The sequence below is a fragment of the Gallus gallus genome, chromosome Z (genome assembly GCF_016699485.2).
Source record: "Gallus gallus isolate bGalGal1 chromosome Z, bGalGal1.mat.broiler.GRCg7b, whole genome shotgun sequence".
In the NCBI taxonomy this organism is placed as follows: domain Eukaryota; kingdom Metazoa; phylum Chordata; class Aves; order Galliformes; family Phasianidae; genus Gallus; species Gallus gallus.
This window is the reverse complement of record NC_052572.1, coordinates 9,372,397-9,396,335: the sequence shown is the minus strand read 5'-3', so window position 1 is coordinate 9,396,335 and position 23,939 is coordinate 9,372,397. Positions and strand designations below refer to the sequence as shown.

Genomic DNA, 23,939 nt, shown 5'->3' with positions numbered 1-23,939 from the left:
AAGAAGCACTCAACTTGCATACTCATTTCCCCTCATCCGTCAGCCAGGCAGAAAGCAAGAGGTAGTTTCAGCGAGGAAAACATAACATGTTCCAACTGCGGGGGAACATCACACGAACCTTGCAATTCTTATATTACTATGTTTTCAACATTTTCACTTTTAATTACAATAATCAAGGAATATGGGGAAACGACATTTATCTGTTAGGGAAGCCAAGATGTCATGTAAATTACAGAAAAAGACTGCTTTGCAGGAGGAAAATTAAGTTCTTTGATCAGATAGGGAGATTGATCTTCCTGTCTCTTTGATAAGCGCCTGATGAGTTTGACAATTAGCAGTGCAGTTGTAAGAGGGATACCTGCGGGGTAATTGGATACCTAAGAAGAGCACTCTTAGTTTGTTAATTTTGGGACTAAGATGCATTACAAAGTGGAAGAAAAAAATTGGTGTGTCTGATTGAAATTCAAGACGAGGATCTTGAAGGATGTCATTAAACAAACATTTTGATTAGATGGATCTAACATGTCAACTTCTACAAAAACAGTCTGCAGGCAGCAAAAGCACTCCTTTCAAAAACAGGAGGTTGAGAGCTCATCTGTGCAATCCTCTGAGGAGAACTGCTTGGCACAGAACCGCCGGCAGTGAAAGTCACGTTCATATACAAGTGAAAGTATCTGCATGCACAAACGTTAGCAACCTGAGATTATTCTCTTAGGGGTAGATTCTCACTCCTGACCTGAAGACAACAGACAGCCTTTAGGCTGTAACAGCTGCACTTCATCCTGAGCACGCTGTTGAATCACCACCCAGGAAGGGATGTGTTTCTGTATGTAAGCATAGAGCTTTAAAAATGGGGGGCCCAATCACCCATCTGACCCACCTGACTGTGCCTATCACAGCCAGTGCTTACTATGGGAACAGACAAGATTACCAAAATGATGTAACAACTTCATCAGGCTGAATAAGCTGATAAACATCAGCTGCCAAACACACAGGTCTTCATCCTACTGATCTTTAGAGCCATTAGTGGGTTATGAATGAGATGCTGATGCTTCTGAGGAATCACAACAGAATCACCCCTTTATCCTTGAGGGAAACACAATTTAGATTGCTTTGTGCTTTTTTTCTGCCTTCACTCCCATCTGTTCATAACAAAACCCCCTTCTATTAACTGATACGTTCACAGAGACCAAAAACTACTTAGGAAATATCCAGAGGGAGACAGTGTAAATATTCTGCTCACATACAGCTGTGTACATATAGGTGCTTGCACATTTAGTGGCAAGCAGATTTAAACCTTAATTCATTGATGTTGTGATACTGGAAGGTGAAACTGCAGAACGGAGCTCATGCAATGTGACTTTGGACAGCAGAAAATAAACTGAGAGATGAAAAACAATAAGGCTTAATTTAGGGGTCTCCTGAGGATGCAGTCTTTACCTACCCCTTCCAAGCCACATGTTTCAAGCTTGGCCACAATTGTGGGTGCACATCAGACATAATCACATATTACCACCTCTGCAGACCACTAGCATGCAAGTCCAAGACTTGAAATAGCAACACACAGCCCATGATAAAGGGTAGGGAAACACATTCACAGCATCTTTCAAAATACCATCCATTTTAAAGACAGCTTTCACATCCCATAAACAAGTCTCAGGCTTTGGGACAGGCTCTCAGGCAAGGTACAAACTTCTACACCGTGCAACCCATGGCTCTGTGGGATGCAAGCATTCTGTGACAGTTCATTTCTACAGGGAGCTACTGGGAATGGGTCTTTGAAAAAGGTTCTCAGCAAGATGGCTTTAAAAGCAAGGCAGTTGGCTAATGTTGTTATGGTAACAACATTAGTCTGGAACATACCCTTATCAGGAAGAACGTCCTCATTAGCCGTAAACCTAATACCTTTCCCATCATGCACTGAGACATGAATTCAAAAGGCAAGAAGCAAGCAGGATAAAGAGAGAAGAGTGTGAATTACAATCCAATTAGTGGCTTCGCTTAAACAAATGCAAGACAAACATTTTAGCTCTTAACAGACAAAGCGTCCTCTTAGATCTTCTGTACCAACACAGGCTTTGAGGTGCAAGCCTGTCTGCGAGTAAGGGATTGTCTGGGTAAAAAACATAACAGAATTTGTACTGGCAAAACTGAACTGCAAGCTCTGATCCAGCTCTGCAGAACAAAGCATTGTGCCACAGACTGTGCTCAGTAAGAAAAGGAGGTCAGTAGATAACTCACAAACCAGAAGGTGTAACTATTGAGCAGTGAAGTAGGAGAGGCAAACTCAGCATTTGAGTAGCTTTGCATGCAGCCATTTCCTCCCTTAGGCCTGTGAGATGCTTGGCTTAAGGGAAAACATCAGCCAGAAAGAGATCCATAAGGCAGATGTCAGCTGTACAGATGTCAGCTGTAAATACCCGTGCTGTCTTTCTGTCTCTCCAATGCATATGCAGATCTCCAAACTATTCTAACAACTGTGATCACCCAGAAGCATGTACAAGCAATATCCTGCTCTAACCCCAGTCCCTGGAGGAAGTCATGCCTTTCTCAGCATCGTCACTGATGCTACAAATACCGAGTGGTGTAGTTCCAAACTTCTGTTCTCTAAACAGAGCCTCACACTCCCAAGCCTGTTGATACAGAATATGCTCATTTGGAGCAGCTCAGTGGTTCACCACACCCAATAGCTGCCTCCCAAAGTGATTCAGACAAGCCACAAACAAATGTCACCAGTCAGCTATGTGAGAGAACACGTGAGCTTGTAACACACGCACCTTAAACACCAAAACCAGAGCTAAATTCTTTCTAAGCTTTCACACACTCTTTGGTGGAAACTCTACACTTCTGCTGCTCTCAGATTATGTTCAATTCCCTTTGTGTATCTGCTGAACACTTGCCCTTACTGGAGTTTTATAGTCAAATCATTCACTGAATTAAATTTCTTCCTCATGCTACCTTTAAAGTTGCCACTTTCCAGCTTCAACGTCTTCTTTTTCAGATTTTAAACGTTTCTGACTCTAACATGGAGTGCAGAACAGCAGTGCTGTACACAGCCTTACACCGTGACTCATCACAACATCGTAACACAATCTAATTAAAGCATTAGTTTCAGTTCGTGGTTCAGATATATAGTGGGAAGTGTTTGCCATAGAGGAGCAATGACTGAAAATGTAGTGTGCACATAAGTTCCCAGTTAAAAAGTGTTTTGTGTAACTGCTGGGAGCAGGAAGTTCCCGGAGTCCCGCGGTGATGCAGCGGTGTTTGACCTGCCTGGCCACTGGATGTCATCCTTGCTCTGCTAGGATGCACGTACAGGACCATTCTCTCAAATGTAGGCACTGACTCCTAAGTTAACTTCTGCTGCTTACTGAAGAATACTTCAACCTGAACAATCATATATTCGTGCTGGTAAAGGAAAGGATGACTTAGAATCATAGGTTATCCCGAGTTGGAAGGGGCCCTTAAGGATCACTGAGTCCAACCGCTGGCTCTACACAGGGCGAGCCAAAACCTACACTCAACTACTTTTTGCTTTAAAATAAACCCTTTATCTTTTGCTTAAGAATGCACAGTAATTTCTCTACTGGCAGAGGAATGCCAGTACCAGGCAATGTCATTTACACAGCAGAGAAGCGTGTGTCAGGTAGGGAGTCATTCTGCCTTGACTTCAGGGCTTAGTGTGACAATATGCTGGCAGAGTCGCTATGGTCTGTGGGGTCACCAGCTCTTCTAGGCTTGAGAGAGTTGAAGTATGCATTATGATGGGCAACAAGATGGCAAAATACCTCTTTTGTGAAGCTTTATGATTATTGCTGCTGAGATATAGTAGCCCAATGCCACAGTTTCTATCTAAGAAGCCTGAAAACTTAAAGCATCAGTTTCAGTTTTGACCTAACCTGTAATAGCATCTGTCCTCTATTCCCGAGTATAAGAAGACTCACAGTCAACCAGTGAAGGTGCATGACTATGGATCAAATTATTCTACTCAGCAATCTGGAGATGCTTCTTTGAAAGCAATGAAAGACGGAAGCAATTAGCTATGTACCACTTCTGAATCAGTGAAGTAGCAGCACTGCTCTGTGTTCACAGAGAGCAACCAGAGAATTCCAGTGACCCATTCCAGCAGCCTACCAACACGTTGTGGTGATTTGTAAACATGTAGCTAACACATACTCTGCAGTGGCTGCAGACAAGACAGTGCTGTCATTACTCCAAAAGGGACTCTTCTCTTTGCACAGCAGCATGGTGCTCTGTGATTCATCACATTCTGTCAATCAGCATTAGTCAGAACAACATGGGTTGCTGGCACCTGGCCTGTGACACAGGCACCCAGTAGTTTCTGTGGTGATGTCTTGCTGAAATGGTCTCTCACACCACTGTAAGGCTCAGTACAGTATCTTTGCGTTTCACTTCCCCAAATTACCCACCCACATTAATTCAAGAAACGTGACTGCTATATGAGGACTGCAGAAAATAGACCACAAACCCCCTCAGGATTTATGTTTCACATATCCTCTGTTCTCTCAAAATGTAAATGTTGTGCAGGAAATAACTCATTTTCCCTCCTTCCAAGTTTCAAAAGCTCTGAACTGTCACATTTCCAGAAATGTTACTGCCAAAAGCACTCTACAAACTGGCAATACAAGACTGAGCAATTACAAACAGGGCAGATAGCTCCATTCAACTTTGCCAGCAGCACGAATGTCTCACCCTGAGCTGTCTGCGTCTGGACAAAAGTTTTGATGAGAGTGTCTGTGGTCTGAGTGTAGAGAGAAAGAGCATATCGAAGTGACTGCAGGTCGGGACTCTTCTCCAAGAAAGTTTTCTTCAGTCCATTCCCGCCAGCATGGAAATATTGCTAGAAGTAAAAATAAATAAGTAAGGGAAAAATACTGAGGAAGAATTGTAAAAGGCAACAAGTATGTAGGTGCTATGGATTGGAAAGAGCTGAAAAATTCACAAAACACTTCTGTACTGGAAGCCAGCTCTTCCTAGACCAGCTGATACCAACTGCTTGTGGCTTTCCTATTCGAAAACACTTAAATTTAAATACACTCTCTCTGCCAGCATGTATCCATCACATGACTCTATTTGGGCTTACCCAAACGTGGCAGTAGCACTCATGGCTTAATGGCTGCAACAGCAGCGACCGACTCCTGCCACCTCCTAACTGGAACAGGCGCTCCTCTCTGAAATGGGACTGCAGATGAAGCAAGGGAATAACACAGACAGAAATGGAATCACTTACTTTGATGGTATCCAGTGCTAGATCCAAAACAGCACATTGCTTGGGAGTGAGGCTCCTGGTTTCTTCTCTCACCATATGATCCTGCAAACAACCATTATATTTGATATTAGTATGTCATCAGATGCTACAGGAAAAGAGATCCCAATGTCATCTTTCTCTCTGGATTCATGCTGGGGCTACGTGGCCACAGTATTAGCTGAGCTGTTTAAGGAATACTTAATGGAGTGTCTCAGAATCTTTTATTACAGCTTTACTTGAAAATAAACACAATTCTTCTCCTTCTTGGAGGCAGAGATAGAGAAAATAAGGAAAGGACCTGGATAAAGATAAGTAACAATTTAACAATCAGTTTGTCTCTAAGGAAAAAAACAAACAGGAGCCTGCTTGTTACCAGTCATTTTAGAGCATCCACAACAATGTCCTTAAAACACTACTCAAACCAAGTAATTCTGGGAACCAGAGCCAGGGAAAAGTTGTTAGATGTTGACAGGTGTTCTTATCATTCTTGTACAGGAATAAAAACAAACAAGCAATGTGTAACAGAAAACACCTCTACTAACAGATAAAGATGTTCTCGTTAACAAGACCCACCACCACTAATAGCAAAGAGACAAATCCCTTTGGGAAGCGATGTCCTTTCCTGAAGTGGGAGCATATTCCTGTCAGGCTCCTACCTGACTGTCTGTCATATTTTGGCATTTCACTAAGCTCATTTTCTCTGGTGTTCAGTCGAAGTGTCAGGGGAACCCTGCACATTTTAGGAAGTGAAAGCTTTGCACAAACCCAAACTCTGTCTGGCCTTCTACAGGATCAGGTCAGCTGGCTGCCGCCTGGGTGCTGAAGCTTTCATGAAAAATATGCAGGCAAATCACACAACAGCTGCTCCTCCCTGCATTAAATGCAGCACAGCTCTGAGAAGAGACATTTTCCAGGAGACACATCCTCTGAACAGACTGTGAGCCCAGCATGCCCAGTGTGCAGCATCATGCATGCGTTTTGCACTGATGAGCTTGCTGTCCATCTTGCAGCCTAGCAGTCCCTCATGTCACATGGTGGTGTTCCCACTTCATCATGAACCATCTCCTGCAGCCTGATGGAGTCTGGGCACAGCATAATGCTGCTCTCAGGCACTGAGCGATTATCTTTGCACAGCGCTGCATTAGACTCTACAGAATATGCTGCTCACGTCAGTAGTACTTCAGACAAGCTTGCACTGTGCTCTCCTGATAGAGATGCCTCAACAGGCCTCCTTCCCTTCTCAGGCTGCTCCTGATCTAGAAAGCTAGTGCAGCAGCACCATGTTCCACAAGCTGCAATGCATCTTCTGTTACAACAAACTATCTTCCAGAGAGCCATCACTCACATCCCTCTTCCCAAGTAACTCAGTTGAAGATGATGTGGCTTCACACTTCACTAAACAGAGAGTAAAACATTTATCTGCCTGACTGTTGGATTAAGTGCACAATCAGGCAGTGCCCAGGGCCACTTCTCCAGTGTCCTATTTTGTTGAGGTAGCAGTGCCCCAAGGGCTGAGTGATTTTCAGTTCTGTTGAATTGACCTTCTGGGTTTGCCCACCAGATAACCCAAGTCTGCAACAGAAACCAGGCAGCTGGCATTTTTCTTTTCAACATCTAACGAGCTCCTTCCCCACTCAGTGAGGTCACCTAGACTGTGCCCATGCTGCCGCTGCACAGCAACACGTCAGTGGTATCTAGGAGTTTCCCAGTGTCATTTACTTCAACACATTATGTAAAAACATCCAAGTGATGGGGCTGGTAATGCTCACACCTACACACAGAGGAGCTCACATCTGTCATTCCCCTGTGTGCCCGCACTCTGCTCATCCTACACTGCTCCTACCAAGCACTCCGCAGAGCTGCCCTGCGCTTTCCAATTTGAGAGTGAGGAGCACATCACAAATATTTACATCAAATCATTGTGTAACTACAAGTGGAAGTCATCAAAACCTTTTCCTTGTCTCTCATATTCACTGGTGTACCGTGCACAGGTATTCTTTACAAAAACCTCCGCCTTCAGAGGTTGGCTGGTTGTGCTCAGAGCAGTGCAAAGTGGAAGAGGCTGCTGCTCCCTGCTCCAGCTTCTGGCTCTGTGGGGCAGGCAGCAGGAGCAGCCTGCTTGCACCAAAGCAAACTGAGCGGAAAGAGTTGGATAACAAACAGGAGGGAGGTATCTGGCTCCAAGGTGCCAGTTTTACGGTTGATTTTCCAAGCGTTAGAAAATACACTGGGAAATTGATTTGTCATCCGGACAGGAGTCTGTGCTCATCAGGTCTGCCAGTCTCAGTTTTCAGCTGACTGGGGATCTTTTCCTACTGTTCTATTTAAGACAACTAAAGGCTTAAAATCCGTATTATGATTTTCTCAGGCTTTTAGTGAAATGGTAAAATACACAGGAGAAGGACTTCGAGTAGCTATTTATTCATACCTTCTCTGCTAGCTTGGGCATGCCTGTAAAAACAGAATGCAAAAAATCCATGACTGTTATGCAGACCCAAACAATTTACATTTTCTTAACTCCTTCACTCCTCAGGAAATTTTTGGACACAGTGTCAGCTCACACCATCTGTCTGAACAAAAGGTCCTCAGAATTCAAGTGGTATGCTGCTTTCATGGCTGCATACAGCCTTGATGCCACAAATAAAATGGCACGCACCTGTGCTCTAGTCCTGTATGTGGATATGTAAATAAAGGCCCAAAAACCCACCAAGGCTTGCCAAATTTCCATGAGTATGTGCATTTCTAAAGATGGATTTCAGAGTTAGCGAAGTTAAGCTTTATAGTAACTCTAACCAAAGACAGGGTGCTGCTGAGGGCTGGCCTTGGTCTGACCAGTGCAAATGCAAACAGAAAAAGCTTCCAGCTCATTCCTGGCAAAAGGCGCTCTATGTATCTTAAGAGATTCCAGTAACGAGCAGATGGGGAGGAAGTAAAAATAACAGTGAATGTCAGTGACAATGTCCCAGAACACAGAGGAGGCACAGGAACTCACAGCTGTCTGCAAAAACTTGTCCTGGTGACCTGGGGGGAGTAACAGGGAAAATCTAGAGCTTGTCCTTTGAAACCAGAAGTGCATTAAGAGAGCAGGCAGGGCTTCTTCTCTGCATGTTGGGTACTCACTGCTGTTTTTTGAGAGAAAGGGATACTCATGCGAAGAGGGGGTTGCATTTGAAGGCTGCATTCCAGCGCCCACTCTCCCAGCCGGGGTACAAAGCTCCTCTCTGTCCATTTCTCCCATGGGAGCTTTTGCTTTCTTTGGCTTTCTTTGAAGCAGAAACAGTGGAGGTGGTAGAATCCTCTAGAGTCACCATGTCACCAGGGAGGACAAGCTAGCAGTCCCCAGCACAAGTGGCACATGACAGCTATTCCCCTTGGGAGCCACACTTGAAGAGTTTGTTAACTGTATTATTACAGTCTCAAGATGTAGATGGAAAAAAAAAAAAAAATGTGCATAGAATCACAGCATGACTTGGGTTGGAAGAGACCTTAAAGCCCATAAAGTTCCATCCTCCTGCCACGGGCTGGTTGCCCCCACCAGGTCAGGCTGCCCAGTGTCCCATCCAACCCAGCCTTGAGCACCTCCAGGGATGGGGCACCACAGCTCTCTGGGCAGCAGTGTCAGTGCCTCACCACCCTCTGAGTAAAGAATTCTCTCCGAACTTCTAACCAATCTAACCTCTTCACTTTGAAGGTTACAGAGCACTGGGATGGGCTGTCCAGGGAGGTTATGGAGTCCCCTTTTTTGGAGATATTCAGAACCCGCTGGGATGCTTAGCTGTGCTACTTGTGGTGGGGAATCTGCTTTAGAAGGGGGCTATATGGCCTCCAGAGGTCCCTTCCAACCCCTACAGTTCTGTGATTCTGTGTAATGAGTTGTGCATGTCCAGATCCTTTCTAGGACTACCTTAAGCACTACCTTAAATGAACTGTGTCCTGCCCTGAATCACAAACATGTACAATGTGACTGCTGGGCAAGGGAAGTAGATAATTAAATAAAAACAACTGTAATAAGTGCATGAGACAAAATATAATGGGAAGAGATGAATGTATTTTGGAACTGCCCCCCTCACTTACAAGAATGCTCTCGGTCTTGGGAAGTTCTCCCTGATCACCCTCCAAGACAGAGTCATCTTCCCATCGGCACAATTTGTGAACAGTGACTTTTGAGATTTAGACCTTTTCTTGCACCGTATCTGGTTTATAGCACAAGTCAAGCCACAGCACAGTACAATTTGATTCTTGTAAGGCATCACTAATTTCATACCATTCCTGTTGTGACCAGTGAATTAATGCTTGATTGGCTTACAATGAGGTGGCATGCACTTAGTAATGCTCATGCCATGCACTGTCATGTCATGTGGTGTCAAAACACACCAACATAGCCTTCATGCTAAATGCCAGCTTGCCTGTAAAGAGAGCCCACGCAGACAGAATTTACAGACACAGCTCTGTTCCATAGGGAACAGTTATTTTTGTAGATAATTCATCAATAGCTATCGCAAGCATCTTTCCCAGTGATAGCTCATTGTCAGGATCATACAAGGGACTCCCTTTTATACTGGAGACACAGAGGAACTGGCCAGATATCAAAATTTCTACTTTTTTTTTTCCATTTTGAACAGATAAACCAAACTGACCCCTGCCTGAAGAGATAAACCACTTTACAATTAAACGCAGAGTAAAATCTAGCAGTTAATATCAACACGATACTAATGTTAGCAGGATGTATTTAAATGAACATTTAATGCATCTAACAGCATTTCTCTATAAGTGTGTTCAGCCACAGACCACTAGAAGCACATGCCACGCTACTCACTACTACACTTCCATGCTCAAACACAAGCACATTAACACAAACCACACACAATACCTTCAACTTTGACAAGTGTCCCAGTTCTTTAGCAGCACTGAAAATCAACTGTGTGCCCTAGGATTGCAAGAAGTTAGGGAAAAAAAGGAGGGAAAAAAACATTATATACAAGATTTGCATGCTTTTCCTTTGAGCAAGTCAAACAAGTTCACAGACAGAACTTTACATAACGACCCCAAGGCCTGTCTCAACAATCCTTCTCCTTGTTATTGTATTACCTAGTGTAAAACCTGGCATTTCTGTGGATGCCAAATCCAGAGCTACTTCAGAGCACAACATCCTGCTAACTGGTTTACTCTTGCTTGCAGCAGCCACATATTTAAATAGGATGCACCCTCAAATGGCTCACACAGGTTGTAGGGGAAGGCAGTGTACTGGCTTCACCTCCAGGCGCTCCTTTAGAGTTCAAGTCATCTAAATACATGTGGATAAGCACTGGTAAGACCAGCCAAAGCAGCGAGTACACAGTTGATGACAATCTCTCTAGGGAAGTGCAGCCCAAACAATGATGAAGGGGGTTAAGAATGTATCAGGTCAGAAGCAAAACTGGATCTGAACAGTTTCCAGATGAGAGACTGGCAAACAAAGTCCAAGACGTGTTACAGCATCTCTTGCATGTGTCAAAAGCTGGCAATGGCTCTTCTTCCCCACTGTGGCTTACCAATACTGTATGACCAACAAAGAAACAAAAAATGATGATAAATCCCGAAGACAGGAATTTTGCTTTGAGTCACTTACACACTGATAAAACTACGTTTTTAAACATTTTTCCTGCAATACTTACAATAGAAATATTTTTCCTTTCCCCCATCACAACATTTCTCTGCTGTATAATACTTCTTTTGCCTGGGGACTTAAGCTCAATATGAAATGAGAAAGACAAAACCAACCAAACCAATTCTCTAGCCTCCTTCCCAGACGTGTTTTATGAGGTTCATTGAGATCTATTTTCTTCCACTTTGATCTCTTTCATTCATCTGCCTTTTTTTAATAAAGCCACAGCTGCTCGTTACTCCATTCAGAATAAAACCCCAGCCTACTGTAACTTGGGCCATGAATTGTGTATCCATTATACTGTGTAACTTTGTTTTCCACTTCAGCCCTCTGTGGCTAGTAAGATTTGGGCTATAGGATCAAGCCATAATGCTACAGGCTCTTTCCTTTTTTAATGTCACTTCCATCATCTGCCTCAGAAAAGCCTTAGGTATGTCCGGGAAGATGCTCTCTCAGTGACAATCTTTGGCTCTCCTCAACTTGTAATCAGTAGTTAGGGGCTACCATTAAAAGTACATATAAATGTCATCACAGGTGTCACCTGGGGGTTGTCTCAGCTGAATGCCAGAAATAAGATTTCGGGGACAATCAGACACACTGGTGGGTAGCACTTTCCACACATTTGGGTCTTTCTGCTTGAGAAAGCACTCAGGAGAATATAAAGCTCATCATCTCTGGGGTCTGCTGGCTCTCTACAGACCACGTTTACCCAAAGGTCTCTGATAAATGCAATTCTCCATTCTACAGTCCTTCTTCCCTCTCCTCTGCTATCCTTTCTTATCTCAACAATCTTTTACCCTTCACTTAACCACAACTGACATGAGCATTGCTCATCCCAGTATCCCTGAAATGGAAACTCAGCAAGATGCAAGACCAGAATTATTACATGGCCCTTTGTCCCTGCTTATGCCAACCAGTCTGTCTTCTTATTTGATGAATTCTTCAGTATTTATTCATTTGGTGCCTTTTAACTCAGTACTCTGTGGAGCAAGAATTAGGTTCTATTGCAGAAATAGTTGTTAAAAGCTTTTTATTTTTTCCTTTGGATTAAAGTTAAGATCAGCCTCACTGATGCATTCCCCTGAGCAAAAAAAGCTTCTTCACTGATGCATTCCCCTGAGCAAAAAAAGCTTCTTCATATCTGCCAGTGGAATTAGCAGGTATCTTTGTACAGAAGAAAAGCGCGAGCAGCTTACAGCAGTAATAAAGGGAAACTGAGCCCTGCTTTAGGGACACTGGACACCCTCTTCTCTTTACAATAACGGTCCAGAATGGAATTTCTAAATGAGATGCTTTTTTCTTTAGTTTTGCCACCTTCTGAAATTGCTCAAACTCTACGATTCCGTGACCTGAATTCAGACACCCTCTTGAATTGCTGTAACCATAACCCTTACCTGGCCCTCACTGATCATCAGCCTTTTATGTTTGAATAGAAATCAATACAGAGTGAACATTATTGACTTCATAGCTAAACAGAAGCTCTTGATAACTGATTAAATTCATAACTCTTAAGGCAAAAAAGTGTAGGCAAGGATGGCTAATGCATCCATAAATGAAAGCTTTTGAAATGAGACTGGGAGCTTAACTTCATGTCAGTACTTTACAGGAATTCTAAAAACAACTCTCAAATTTTTCTGTATTTTTAACGAGCAAGATAGGACATAACTGCGTTCAAAGAGACACAAAAAGAGATTTCACTTTGGGACACACTAAACTATCCAAGGGACACAGCTTCAGACATGTTTTGGTACCCAGGATTGTATGCCGTCGGACACATTAGCTGTTCTGTGTGACTGATCGTAAGGCTTGTGATCTTAAACCTTAAGGTATTCAAGACTGGGGACCAACCAGAAAAACAGTTAACAATTGTTTTTTTTACAACCTGGACTTTGACAAAATGAAGCTAAGTAGCTTCAAGACACACTAACGTTAGCATTTATTGATCCAGTCTTTCCAGTTTTCATTGGATTTTTAATCTTATATATATACATTTCAACAACATTAACTAGCCTAGGCACGTAGTCTGCCTGCTGCAGGCTTCTAAAGAGGGCAGGTCAGTAACACTGAGCAATACCCAGTGACGTGATACGCTTCAAGGAACAAAGCTGCTCAGATAACTGCTCCGTGGCTCTTCTTGCCCATTTTGCTAATCCTCATCAATCAGTGCCAATCTCTGTCAACGTGTCTGCAAGGAGAAGTTATTTTACTGCTGTGCAGTTTGTCATCAGCGCTGGTAAAGCCTAATGAAAAACTGGACAGCTCCCTTCTCTGCCAAGTGGTATTCTTGTAAACAAGATGCTCAAAAAGTTATTAGTTATTCATGGAAAACATATTGCAAAGCTTTACAGACAGCATTTATTCCAGGTGCAGCTCCAGGGAAGTAAGGCGACTACGCTTAGATATTGTGTGGTTTTGAGAGAAATTGCTCACAACAGTATTGATTCAAATGTCAAGGACAGAAGATGAGGGATAATTAAGACTTCTATGAATTGCTTCTGCTCAGCTTTGTGACAAACACAGATGGAAAGAGGACAGACCTTAGCATTGGTTTCTCAGGTTCCTTCCGCATCATTAATTTTACCTTCCTAAACTGTATTGGAGATCTGAAACAGGTCCACAGTCTGCAACATGGAGATTTTAAATTCCCTGTTAAAGATCTGTGTTGTTGTTTTGTTTTTTTGGTTTTTTTTTCCCCAGTAAAAGCATTTGGAAAGAGATCATCAGCTGATTCAAGCCTAATTGCTAGAAGGCAAAGGAACTGTACTGATTTATATTCCCAGAGACTCCGACTATCACAGTTTAGCTCTGCTTCTGCTCAGTTGACGAAGTTAGGAAACAAAAGCATACTGTCTTTTGAATTTCAGCCCTTTCTTGGAAAATGTATCATTAATCATGCTTATTTTCTGACACACATTTGTGCAAGGAAGTTTTATCTGACATTGTACATTCCTTTCTTAAATCTTTTATCTTCTATATTCAGCAACAATGAGATCTGTCCCTTTATTAGCAGCATTTAAGTTCATTTAAAAAGCTTCACCATCAGGCAACGTTTGCTACTACCTATGAAAAATCAGACTTTTTTCTAGGTGCCATAGCATACTAAACACTGAGGGAATAGGTTTAAAAGTGGAAATGAAGAAGAGGAAATAACTTCCTCTAGGTACAAAGGTCTGAATACACACGCAGTTCACTGACCATCCTTTTACTGGAGGCTAAGAAAGCTTTTTCTCCCCACCAAGACAGCCTTGGACTCTTTTGAACCTAGCAAGCACAAGGGAGAGGATTTAAACTAATACAAGCTTAGAAAAGTCTCAGAAAAGCTCTTAAAGCTACACTCTCCTCCAAGAATTGCTCTGGACTATTCATAGGGAAACCTACAGAACAGTCAGTTTGGAAGTCATATATAAAATCTGTCTGCAGCTTAAGGAAAATTTGTTTTTATCCTGGACCATGTATTCATTTAGAGAAGAAAAGCCTGAAAAGTAGAGAAAAGCACAGCAGGAACAAGCAATGGAGTCTCACATGAATGGCTGCAATGTACTGTGTGAAGTAAATAAAGGACAGGCTTTGGAGGAATCATTTGTGTGTGAATTAAGCAACTCCTCATTGACCTGACCAGCCACTGATGAAACGCTATAGCTTTGTTCTACGCAGGAAGAGAGAAAGAAATATAACTCTAATCTGTTATTATCCCCAGGTGCTGTGTGCTGAACCTCAAAATAAGGATTCCCAGATAGCTATGTTTGCATATCCATTTGACCAAGACAGAGAGTGTTTAATTAAATGTTGATCTTTACTTAAAACAAGTGAGGCGTGAAGTGCTCCATGAATTACTGGAGATCATGTTGCTACTAATCTCACAACACGCCACCAGTCAATACCCAGAGACGCAGAAGCCACTTATCTGAAAGTTATTAAGGCACCTGCCATCTGAGGCCATCAGTGCCAGGCTACAAAGTGCCCTATCCACACTGCATCCCTCACACACAGTAGCTGAATGCTGTCTCATCTGAGCCCCATCCTACAGAAAATCTTTCAAAAGCAGCTCAGTGTGGAAGGGAAAAGATCAGGTTATCTTCCCTGTGCTAAACTAATTTACATGGAACAGACAGGACCGGAGAATAACAGGCACTGAAGCACCGTGCAGTGACCAAGTCATGCAAAGTTAGACATAATGCAGTATGTAGAGGACCTTCTAGCTGAGGATACCTTTCGTGACCACTATCAGAAACGCTTCACAGCAAGTTTATAGAAAAGAGAGAAATTAAATATTTCAGAAAAGGGACTCTTGGCAACCATGAATATTCTCTACTTCTTAAGGGCTGTGGAAGTGTTCTTGGAGGAGCCCTGAAACCAGGGGTCCATTGAACACACAGAGGTATTGTATCATCTGGGCTATCTCCTGCTGAGGGCTGGGAGGAGAATGAGTTACATTGCTGAGACCCTGTCCCCTCTAAAGACTGCAGTTCAGTACAGCAGTTGAACAAAAATAAATTTCATCCTCTTAATCTTTTTTTCTTCCTTTCCCAATTGAAAAGGAAAACAGATGATCACTCCTAACCTGAGCTCAGAGCAAACAGTCTTTAGCAGATTTATGCCTCACAGTGATTTTGTGCTTAGCAAGGATGTGTCTGATATGTCTCAGTGGTTCTGTTTTAAGTCGTCATCATCAAGATGCAAAGGTGCTCTCAGAGCAAAACATCTTTACTGAAAGTTGCAGGTTTGCATTGCTTCTCTATATGCTGCAACCCAAGAAATCCACTCAAATTATTTAGGCAACTGCTGAATAGTGAAAACCACTATTGTTCTACTCACTACCAGGATAAAATAAATTAGCATTAATTAGCCACAGACCACAAGTCCTCTCCAACACAGATGAAAAGAAGTCCTGGATCATCTCCAGATAATGAGGTTATGGTTCAAACTTTACATTGCCTACAACTGAGTGTCATCTCCAGAGCAGCTGGGTGTGCATGACTGACATTTAATCAATTGCTGTGGTTTCTCAGAATTGGGAAGGAGGTTAATCTTTCATTGCTAAAAACGTCCCTACATTAATGACACACATTCATTCAGCATGTCCACACAGCTGAACAATTATATAAAAGACCGCTTTGAAGGCAAACTGGACATGCTTCCAGCTCCTCAACTTCAGAGACAGAGAAACCATGCCAGCCCATACTGATGTTAAAATGCCATGGAAGATGTAATTAAAAAACAATGCCAAATTAACCACATCTATGCAGAGGAACACCTGACCAATGCATGACAATAATTAGGCAAAAGTGTTTGCAGGCATTGATCTAATGCCATGAAGCCAATGCTAACTGCCAAATAAGCCCTCTTACACAGCTTTCTCTAAGGGACTGCAAATCTCTAATCAATGTGAGTTGGTATAGTTGGTGACTCCTGTTAGATCATGGATTTTGAATTGGTTTTTTTCCAATAGTGTGCTCTGTATCTTGCAAACCCACTATAAATAGAGCTGCTCTCTTACTTTAATAGATGTGTTTTTCCATCCTAGAGCAGGCTCCATGCAGACAAATTTACCTGGACAGATGATTCATTAGGCAAGGAGCTGAGTTACATGGGGAATGGCAACACTTTCTGCTATGAGTCAGGAAGGAGAAAATGTTTTACCGTATGGTCTGTAAGAGGAGGCAGCACAATCAGCTTCTCCATGGTATTCATTACCACCCTCCAGAGCTCTTTCAGCACTCGTTTTAGCACTGTCTTTTCACACACAGTTGCAAACAGTGTCAGGCTGCAGGGAGAAAGCAAGAAATGAGTAAATTCAAAATGCAATTTGCAAGGAAAAAGGAGATGTGTATGGGAGAATCAGTGTTCCACCCAAAGCAGTTTTTCGTAACAATTGGTCTAGGGGTAAATAAAAAAAACCTTTCTTTTTCATAAAGTACAGTACACCTTCATTCTTGGAGCTCTAGTGCTAGAGCCATTGGGATTACTGACATCTCTAATCTTAGTAACTTCTGCTTATTGACCTGGGGATTACTCAGGATATCACTAAATTGTTATTTGGAATATTTCCATCCATAACAGGTACAACGGAGGTGATTCCTCTTAAGGAACCTCCTGCTGCATGTGGCTTACAGAGTAAAAAGGACAAAAAAATACAAATACAGAATAATGGGCTTATACCTTCACGGGTTTTATGATCCTTATTGAAAAACTAAATGAATACTGCCCATACTATTATGCATACTGTTACTGCAGAAGCTTCTGCCTTTGATAGCAGTTGAAGTCCTTAAATGAAAACCGCCTGAGAGCAATGACAGGACTCATCTATATATTGTTGCAATTGGATTCACCAGCAATCACCTGTCACGTGTTTGTTATCTTTCAAATAAAGCAGAATGCTTTATCTCCCTGTGGATTCCTCCTTTACTATTGTGCAGGCTACCAAAAAGGCCAAGAAACACAAGATTTTCTTTGAAGCCCAAGAGTCACTTCCAATGGCATTGTGTAACCACACTGGGAGAGCTATAAAGGAGGACTCTGCAGCCACTAGCAGTGCACAGATGGTAGCCAGCTCTTCTACAGCATGTAACATAGATTTCCTATTTTACCCACAGCCAGTTAGTAAATGAGTAAAACCGAATAGGAACAAGATTGATGTGGGTAGGATGCTGGAGGCAACAAAAATGATTTTCCTTCTACAGAATAGGAAAGAAAATACTCCAGGCCTAGATTATGACTTGTGCTGTGGTTGTATGAAAAGTCTGTAGCACCCTGAGCTTCCACTGATTCAAAGGAAGGTGTCTTCTGAGGATTAGTGAAGGCATGCACAGAAAATGCTCAAAAAAGAGGGCTCCTAGATAAATGTTTCATCCAAAGGGTCACCCACCACATGGTAATAAAAAATCAAATAAAATAAAAGATGAGATGATGAATAAAAAACCCAACAACATAAACTTATTATTTTAAACTTATAAGTTTTCATTTCTCTCACAGCATTTGATAAGAAAATATCAGGCCATGCCATTCAAAATAAAGAACTGCTGTGCAACAAGAAGTTTAACTTCATACTAAGAGAAAAAATATTCCTTAGTAGACTGAGAATTAGCTGGTAAGAATTATGTGCAGATAGCAACAGAAAGCCCCTGAACAGCTGAATAATGCTGCACCGTGTTAATGGCAACAGTTAATTAAAGCAATGGATCTACAGTTCATCTGAGTCAAGCTGGATCTGCAGAAAGCTTACGTACATCACCTAGTTCAGAAGTGTATTTTATAGTCAGAACAGCACTGGGTATTGCTTGAACACAACCACTTCACATGACCAGGGTAATGAGTTGTGTATATATCCAGTAAGCACTGCAACATGTTTACTAATTGGCTTCAGTACAGTTTGTATAGGAGAAAACCACAGCTGATACATTTGGAGTTTACAGTGTGCATCGGTCTTTTCCACTACCTGATCAGCAGTGCGTTTTGCTGATTGCTATAAGTGCCAGAGGGAGAAAGGGAAATGAGGGTGAGATCTGGCACTGAATGTAGATTGAAGAGATGATCCGTGGCATGAGAAGAAGACAGATATGGGAAGGAAAACCATTAATCTTTCCTGAGAATTCACAGACTGGACATCTCAAGAGCAGCTCAAGAACAAGGAGCTATTCTTCCTTCCCTCACCCTGTTCCCAATCTGATGTAATGTATGTGTAACATGTATCTGAGCACTCACTTTCCATCCAGGAAATCCATTAATGGCCTCAGGACGTTATCTGCATCTTGTGCAACCGTGTTTCTGGCATTAGCAGCAACATTTCCTGTCCCTTTCACTTGACAGAGGATATCAGACATCTGCTTGACGCACTCATCAATACGAGTCTGAAAGCTGGGCAGGTAACAGAAGCAAAAACAAGATTATCAGTAGCAGAGATCTCAGCACTGGTACATAAAGGAAAATACTGCAAGTCCATAAACGAGGCACTCAGTTACACACTCTTCCTCCCTGAGATCTGCTCTTTATTTACTTACTGTATCTGTTGCAAAGGGGCATGCTATCCAGTTCCTCATGACCCATCCTAAGTTAAGCCTTGAAGATCATAGAGGCAGCCTGAAAGCAGATACTGATGGAAACCAGTCCACTGACATACAGGCTGTGTTATACCAAAATGTCAAACTGGGATGTGGGGCTCAGCTGCACAATGAGCACACTGTGCTCATCAACATGCAAGAGGCATACATAAAGCACAGCTACCTTTCCACCTTTCCACCACTGCGAAGAAGAGGTTTGAAATGAAACAATACAGTGGTTAAATATGATGAATAACACAGCAGAACTGTCAACATATCCATTCAGTGAATAAAAGGAAATGCTTTGACATTTAAAAGAACAGTTTCTAACCACAGACATTACAAATGACATTTAGCTATCCACTAAAGGCATAGAAGTTTGCATCAAGGAGGAGAAGCCAGTGCTAGTAGCTCAGGCAAAGATTTAAGAGCAGAGACACCAGCTCTGCATAAGTGGCATGAACTCCTGTGTGAGTCATCAGGGCATCCACGTATTGGGTCCCAGCATACAGCTCCCTCTGCCGTGTGGTTCTAACCTTTCTTCCCACCCCATCACCTCTTCCCTTTCTGCAGTGCCACCCTCCAGCCTTGTGGCATTTCTGCTTTACTTCCAACCTCCATCTCCTTGGAGCAGTTCCAGACCGAAAGCGCGTTCTCTGCATGCAGTCTCCCCTTCCACCTTCCCTTCTCTAAGAGAGAGGAGCTTGCAGCAACCAGTTGTGGCTAAAAAACAACAGCTTAACCAGAGGCTTAAGCCACATCAAATAAAATAGCACCAACAATCCCCTGTACTGCTGGCAGTCCTTATTCTGTTGCAGGCTAATCTCATCCCATAGTTCTTCCAAAGAGCACACTGGCTATGAGACCCTTCTTGCTCGAAGACACTCTAAACCCCCTGCCAGGGAATTAAAAAAATGAATGACTTTTTTTTTTTAAAAGTCAAAGTTAATGCAGGGCAAAATGGTCACCAATTAAAAAAAAAGTTGGAACAGTTACTGTGGCAACAGGTTCACCTGATGCTCCTGCAGACATGCAGGTTGACAGAAGCCCTTGTCAGGCAGCAGGGAGTTAAAGCGGCCTCACCTCTGTGGTCAGACAGGGCCCTCTGCTCTCCCACTGCTTCAAGAATTCCGTTCCTCACTCCTGTCGCCTCCAAGAACAAAACAGCAGCTAGCCTTGCATGAAGCTCAAACCCTTTCAAGTTTCCCTTTCTCTGTTGAAATCCTTTAAAGCACAAAATACTTCTGTTTGCAGACACAGTCCTCTCTCAGCACAAAGGCGGTAAGGTGCTCCAGATATGTGCTACTTTCCCAGCAGGTGCAATTAATGCATGCGGATGAAGCATGGTAAGATCTGCAGTGTCAGGTGTGTACAGCGTTGCAGAAGCAGTTGTTTACAGACTAGGTATAGAATATCATGGATATCTGTCTTACCTCCCACATTTACATCCTTCAGAAGCTCCGGCTTATACAGTGCACTGCAGCTCTACTTTTCATTCCCTATTATTGCTAAGGAATAAGTGAAACATCTGAGCTGTCCGACTGGTTAAATCTCTTGCTGGCACATCTCTCAAACTCTCCCTGGTATGTATGCTGATGCTGAATAATCTCTTTAAATCATATTTGCAAATGTCAAGATTGTACCCTAATTGTCTTGTAGCAGTGACACCATGGAGACAGGTTTCAGATACCAAAATTCATCCCCTAATTATGATTTCTCACTCATCCTCCACCTAATTATGAATCTTATCAATTCAGCTCAGTTATAGCTTGAATCTCTCCATTTTTTGCTATACCATCCATTACTGGCAACGGGAACTCCCCATTAGCTCTGTCTGCTCAATTCCAGATAAGTGTTGACAGATCCCACCATGATTTTTGGTCCTAAGTACTGCAAATCTGTAGACTGTAAGAAGCCAACTTGGTAGAATTTGCATTATTTCCCTTTCTTAAGCTTCTGCTATATGACTGTATGTGCCTGCACTAATCTTGTTATATAGCACAACATGAATTTAATAGGGTTTATCAGGAGAAGTGGCTGCTTTTGAAGATCAGTTGGGAAACCTGTATTTCTAGATTTAGTTTAATTGACATCTTTTATTGCTCACTACAAAATTTATATTATAAAGTCAAGCACATTTTCATCCTCAGGTAAATTGCATCATGATTTGGAATAAAATTTAATTGCCACCTATTACTCTAGCAATTCTTTAGAGAGCTCCTCCCCTTGAAAGACTAGAAAACACCATTCGCCGAAACATTAGAATGAGTCAATCTCAAATTCTAAACCTTTTTCCTTTGTATCCAATTCTCATTTAACAATCAGAAATCAGCGAGCTGTTTCATACACGTAGAGCAGAACATTTAAACAAGAATGCACTTCATAAATGCTATGTTGAAAACTGCTTTCCAAGCAATAAAAGAGCAGACAATTCTGTTACTGACAAGCACTACTTACAGGAAAAAAAATCATTCTGTGTAATTCAAATACATTTTACAGTTGAGAGATCTCAGTTTCTTAGCAGAGGAATACAGAAAAGAGGGGCTTATAAAGATATTCCTCACTTTCTTATATGGTCTCAGTATTTGAAAGACCATAAATTTATGGGAAAAAGAAAAATACAGTGTGGTCAACATAAATTTTTCTCTTCTTAATCTAAGTGAGATTAACAAGGAACTAGAAAAGAATGCCTCATGAGCAGGGACCTTGTCATACTCACCTGTTACCAAACACTGCACTCAGTTCATCCAAAACGTTATTCAGCTTCACCTGGAGCTCTTTGAGATGGTCACTTGCTTCTACATCCAGCTGTGGATGAAAGAAGGGCACTTAGCTTGAGCCCAGAGAGTAGTCTGTTCTCCTTCACGCTGCTCTTGTTCACTACTGAGACCACCCTTAACCAGCAGGTAAACCGCCAACACTGGACTTTACCAGCTGGGATCCTTTCCTCCACAGCCTCCTGCTCTTAGAGAAGTCACAAAATTATCAACAGATACTTGTCCAACCGAATAGCAGCAAGGGTTGTCTCAGGCACCAGCACTCTCATAGTCCTCTTCCTGATATTCATAGAGTTAAAAAAGTGAATCTGCACTCCCCATAGCCAACAGAGCAAGCAGGCTAAGAAATCAGTAAGTACTGATTTATGCCCTCAAGTTGCACGCTAGGGGAGGTTTAGGTTGAATATCAGGATAAACTTCTTTACAGAAAGGGTTGTTAAGCACTGGAATGGGCTCTACAGGGAGGTGGTTGAGTCACCATCCCTGGATGCGTTGAAAAACCATTTGGATGTGGTGCTCAGAGACATGATTTAGCAGAGGGTTGTTTGAGTTAGGGTAGTATGGTTAGATTGTGGTTGGACTTGATGATCTTTAGCGTCTTTTCCAACCCAAGCAATTCTGTTTCTATCTGATTCTACTGCGTGTTACCTTGGGTTCGTGGGTTATTTCATCACTGTAAGTCTAGACTGGATGCTATTTACTTGAGTAATTCTCCATGTAGTCTTGAAAGATGCTATTTCACCTTTCACCCTGCTGTCAGTATTCAAGCTTAAGACTAACCCAGCCACTGCTCCCAGAAGATTGGACGCGGCTATTCTGAAAATCCACAACATCATAGCAATAACAGTTGCACACTTAACAACTCTAGAGCACAAGTAGCTCCACTTTCACAAGGATCTGGACAGCTTTTTCACTGCAACTAATCAGAGCAGACTTGACCAAAAAAACATGTAAAAGCGCCCCAAGCACTAAATGGATGCTGCTGACATCTTGGCATACGCTGTAGGAAAAGCGTGCTGCATTATAACCAGCCCAGTGCCATCTGTTTTTCCATTTAGCAGTGCCCTGTACTCCAGCTGCAGTCATCCCTCCAGCCTTGAAAGAGCCAATTCTGATGAATCCACCTGTGTGCACACGTAACACCACATGATGAATTCTTTGGGATCATCTGCTTTGAAAAAGTGACTTGTAAAACAGATTTTCTTTTCTTATTGTAAATGAAAAACCTTCCAGAAATGTTCGCATTCATTCTTACCTCTAAAGCAGATTATCTGTTTACCGATGTAATGGGCTAGATGTCAGTACAGTGGTTAAACATCAGTTCAGATTTTTACGTTATGTCCACATATGCAGGACTTGAGCATGACAGGAGTTCACACTACTATACTCAGTGCTGATGCACCCTTTGTATTTCTCAGCTTCTGTTAGGGAAAGACAAGCCTTAGGGGACGCAGAATCTGATCTGTTCATTTTCCTTCGGAAGTTGGTGTGGAAAACTGACTATCAGATGCTTAAAACTGTGCAATGAAACTCCTGGATCAGAGTTCTGAAGAACAGAGAAAAACAAGCAAGTGACTGCTTGGGCCTTAGAACTTTAGGCACTAGCTGTGATTATTTTTCTTTATTGAAGTGAATTTGTATCCCTATGATTTTTAGAACTTCCTCAATACAAAGGCAAACTAAAGATCAGATCATGCCAATCAGCAGTCATTCCAGCCAAGCTTGTGGGTAACAAAACAAAACAAAACCAGCATCTGTTGGCGGTGCAATCTATGACTTGCTTTACCAAAAGGTGACCTGGACTCAACATTTCAATAATCTCTAAGCCCTGCTATTATATTTCGTGATTGCAATCTGGTCTTCTTGGGAGCAGAAGAAAGGTTGAGTGCTACGGCTGGGACTGCAAGAAAAGAGAGCTGAAGTGATGCTTTGTCAAGGGGACAACACCTTGTATAACTGCAAACTGTTCTTTGCCAATATGGTGAAGCATTGATAACAGCATTCAAATGGAACAGTGTCCATTTTGCTTTTCAGCCAATGAATTCTAATTATATCAGTTCCCACTGATAGCAGGAAATGCCACTTGGACAATCTGGCAGGTTGGTATAAAGCAGTATTATGCAGCTAGGTCACTACATCACTACGTCACGACCAGATCATTTCTATCGGAAGCTATCACTCAGCAGGCTTACTATATCCATTCTGTGGGTGTA

The 23,939-nt window shown here is 42.3% G+C and overlaps 1 protein-coding gene across 1 annotated transcript in view; it reads right to left on the bottom strand.

Moving 5' to 3' along the window:
* UNC13B (unc-13 homolog B) overlaps positions 1 to 23,939 on the bottom strand; it is a 209,332-nt gene that overhangs the window by 5,939 nt on the left and 179,454 nt on the right. Inside the window, exons 33-39 of the mRNA XM_046905963.1 lie at positions 21,669 to 21,757; positions 18,615 to 18,767; positions 16,554 to 16,677; positions 10,140 to 10,196; positions 5,252 to 5,332; positions 4,714 to 4,861; positions 1,864 to 1,920 (exon numbers count right to left, since the gene is read on the bottom strand). Of these exons, the coding sequence (XP_046761919.1) occupies positions 1,864 to 1,920; positions 4,714 to 4,861; positions 5,252 to 5,332; positions 10,140 to 10,196; positions 16,554 to 16,677; positions 18,615 to 18,767; positions 21,669 to 21,757 (709 nt within the window). The remainder of the gene's footprint in view (positions 1 to 1,863; positions 1,921 to 4,713; positions 4,862 to 5,251; positions 5,333 to 10,139; positions 10,197 to 16,553; positions 16,678 to 18,614; positions 18,768 to 21,668; positions 21,758 to 23,939) is intronic.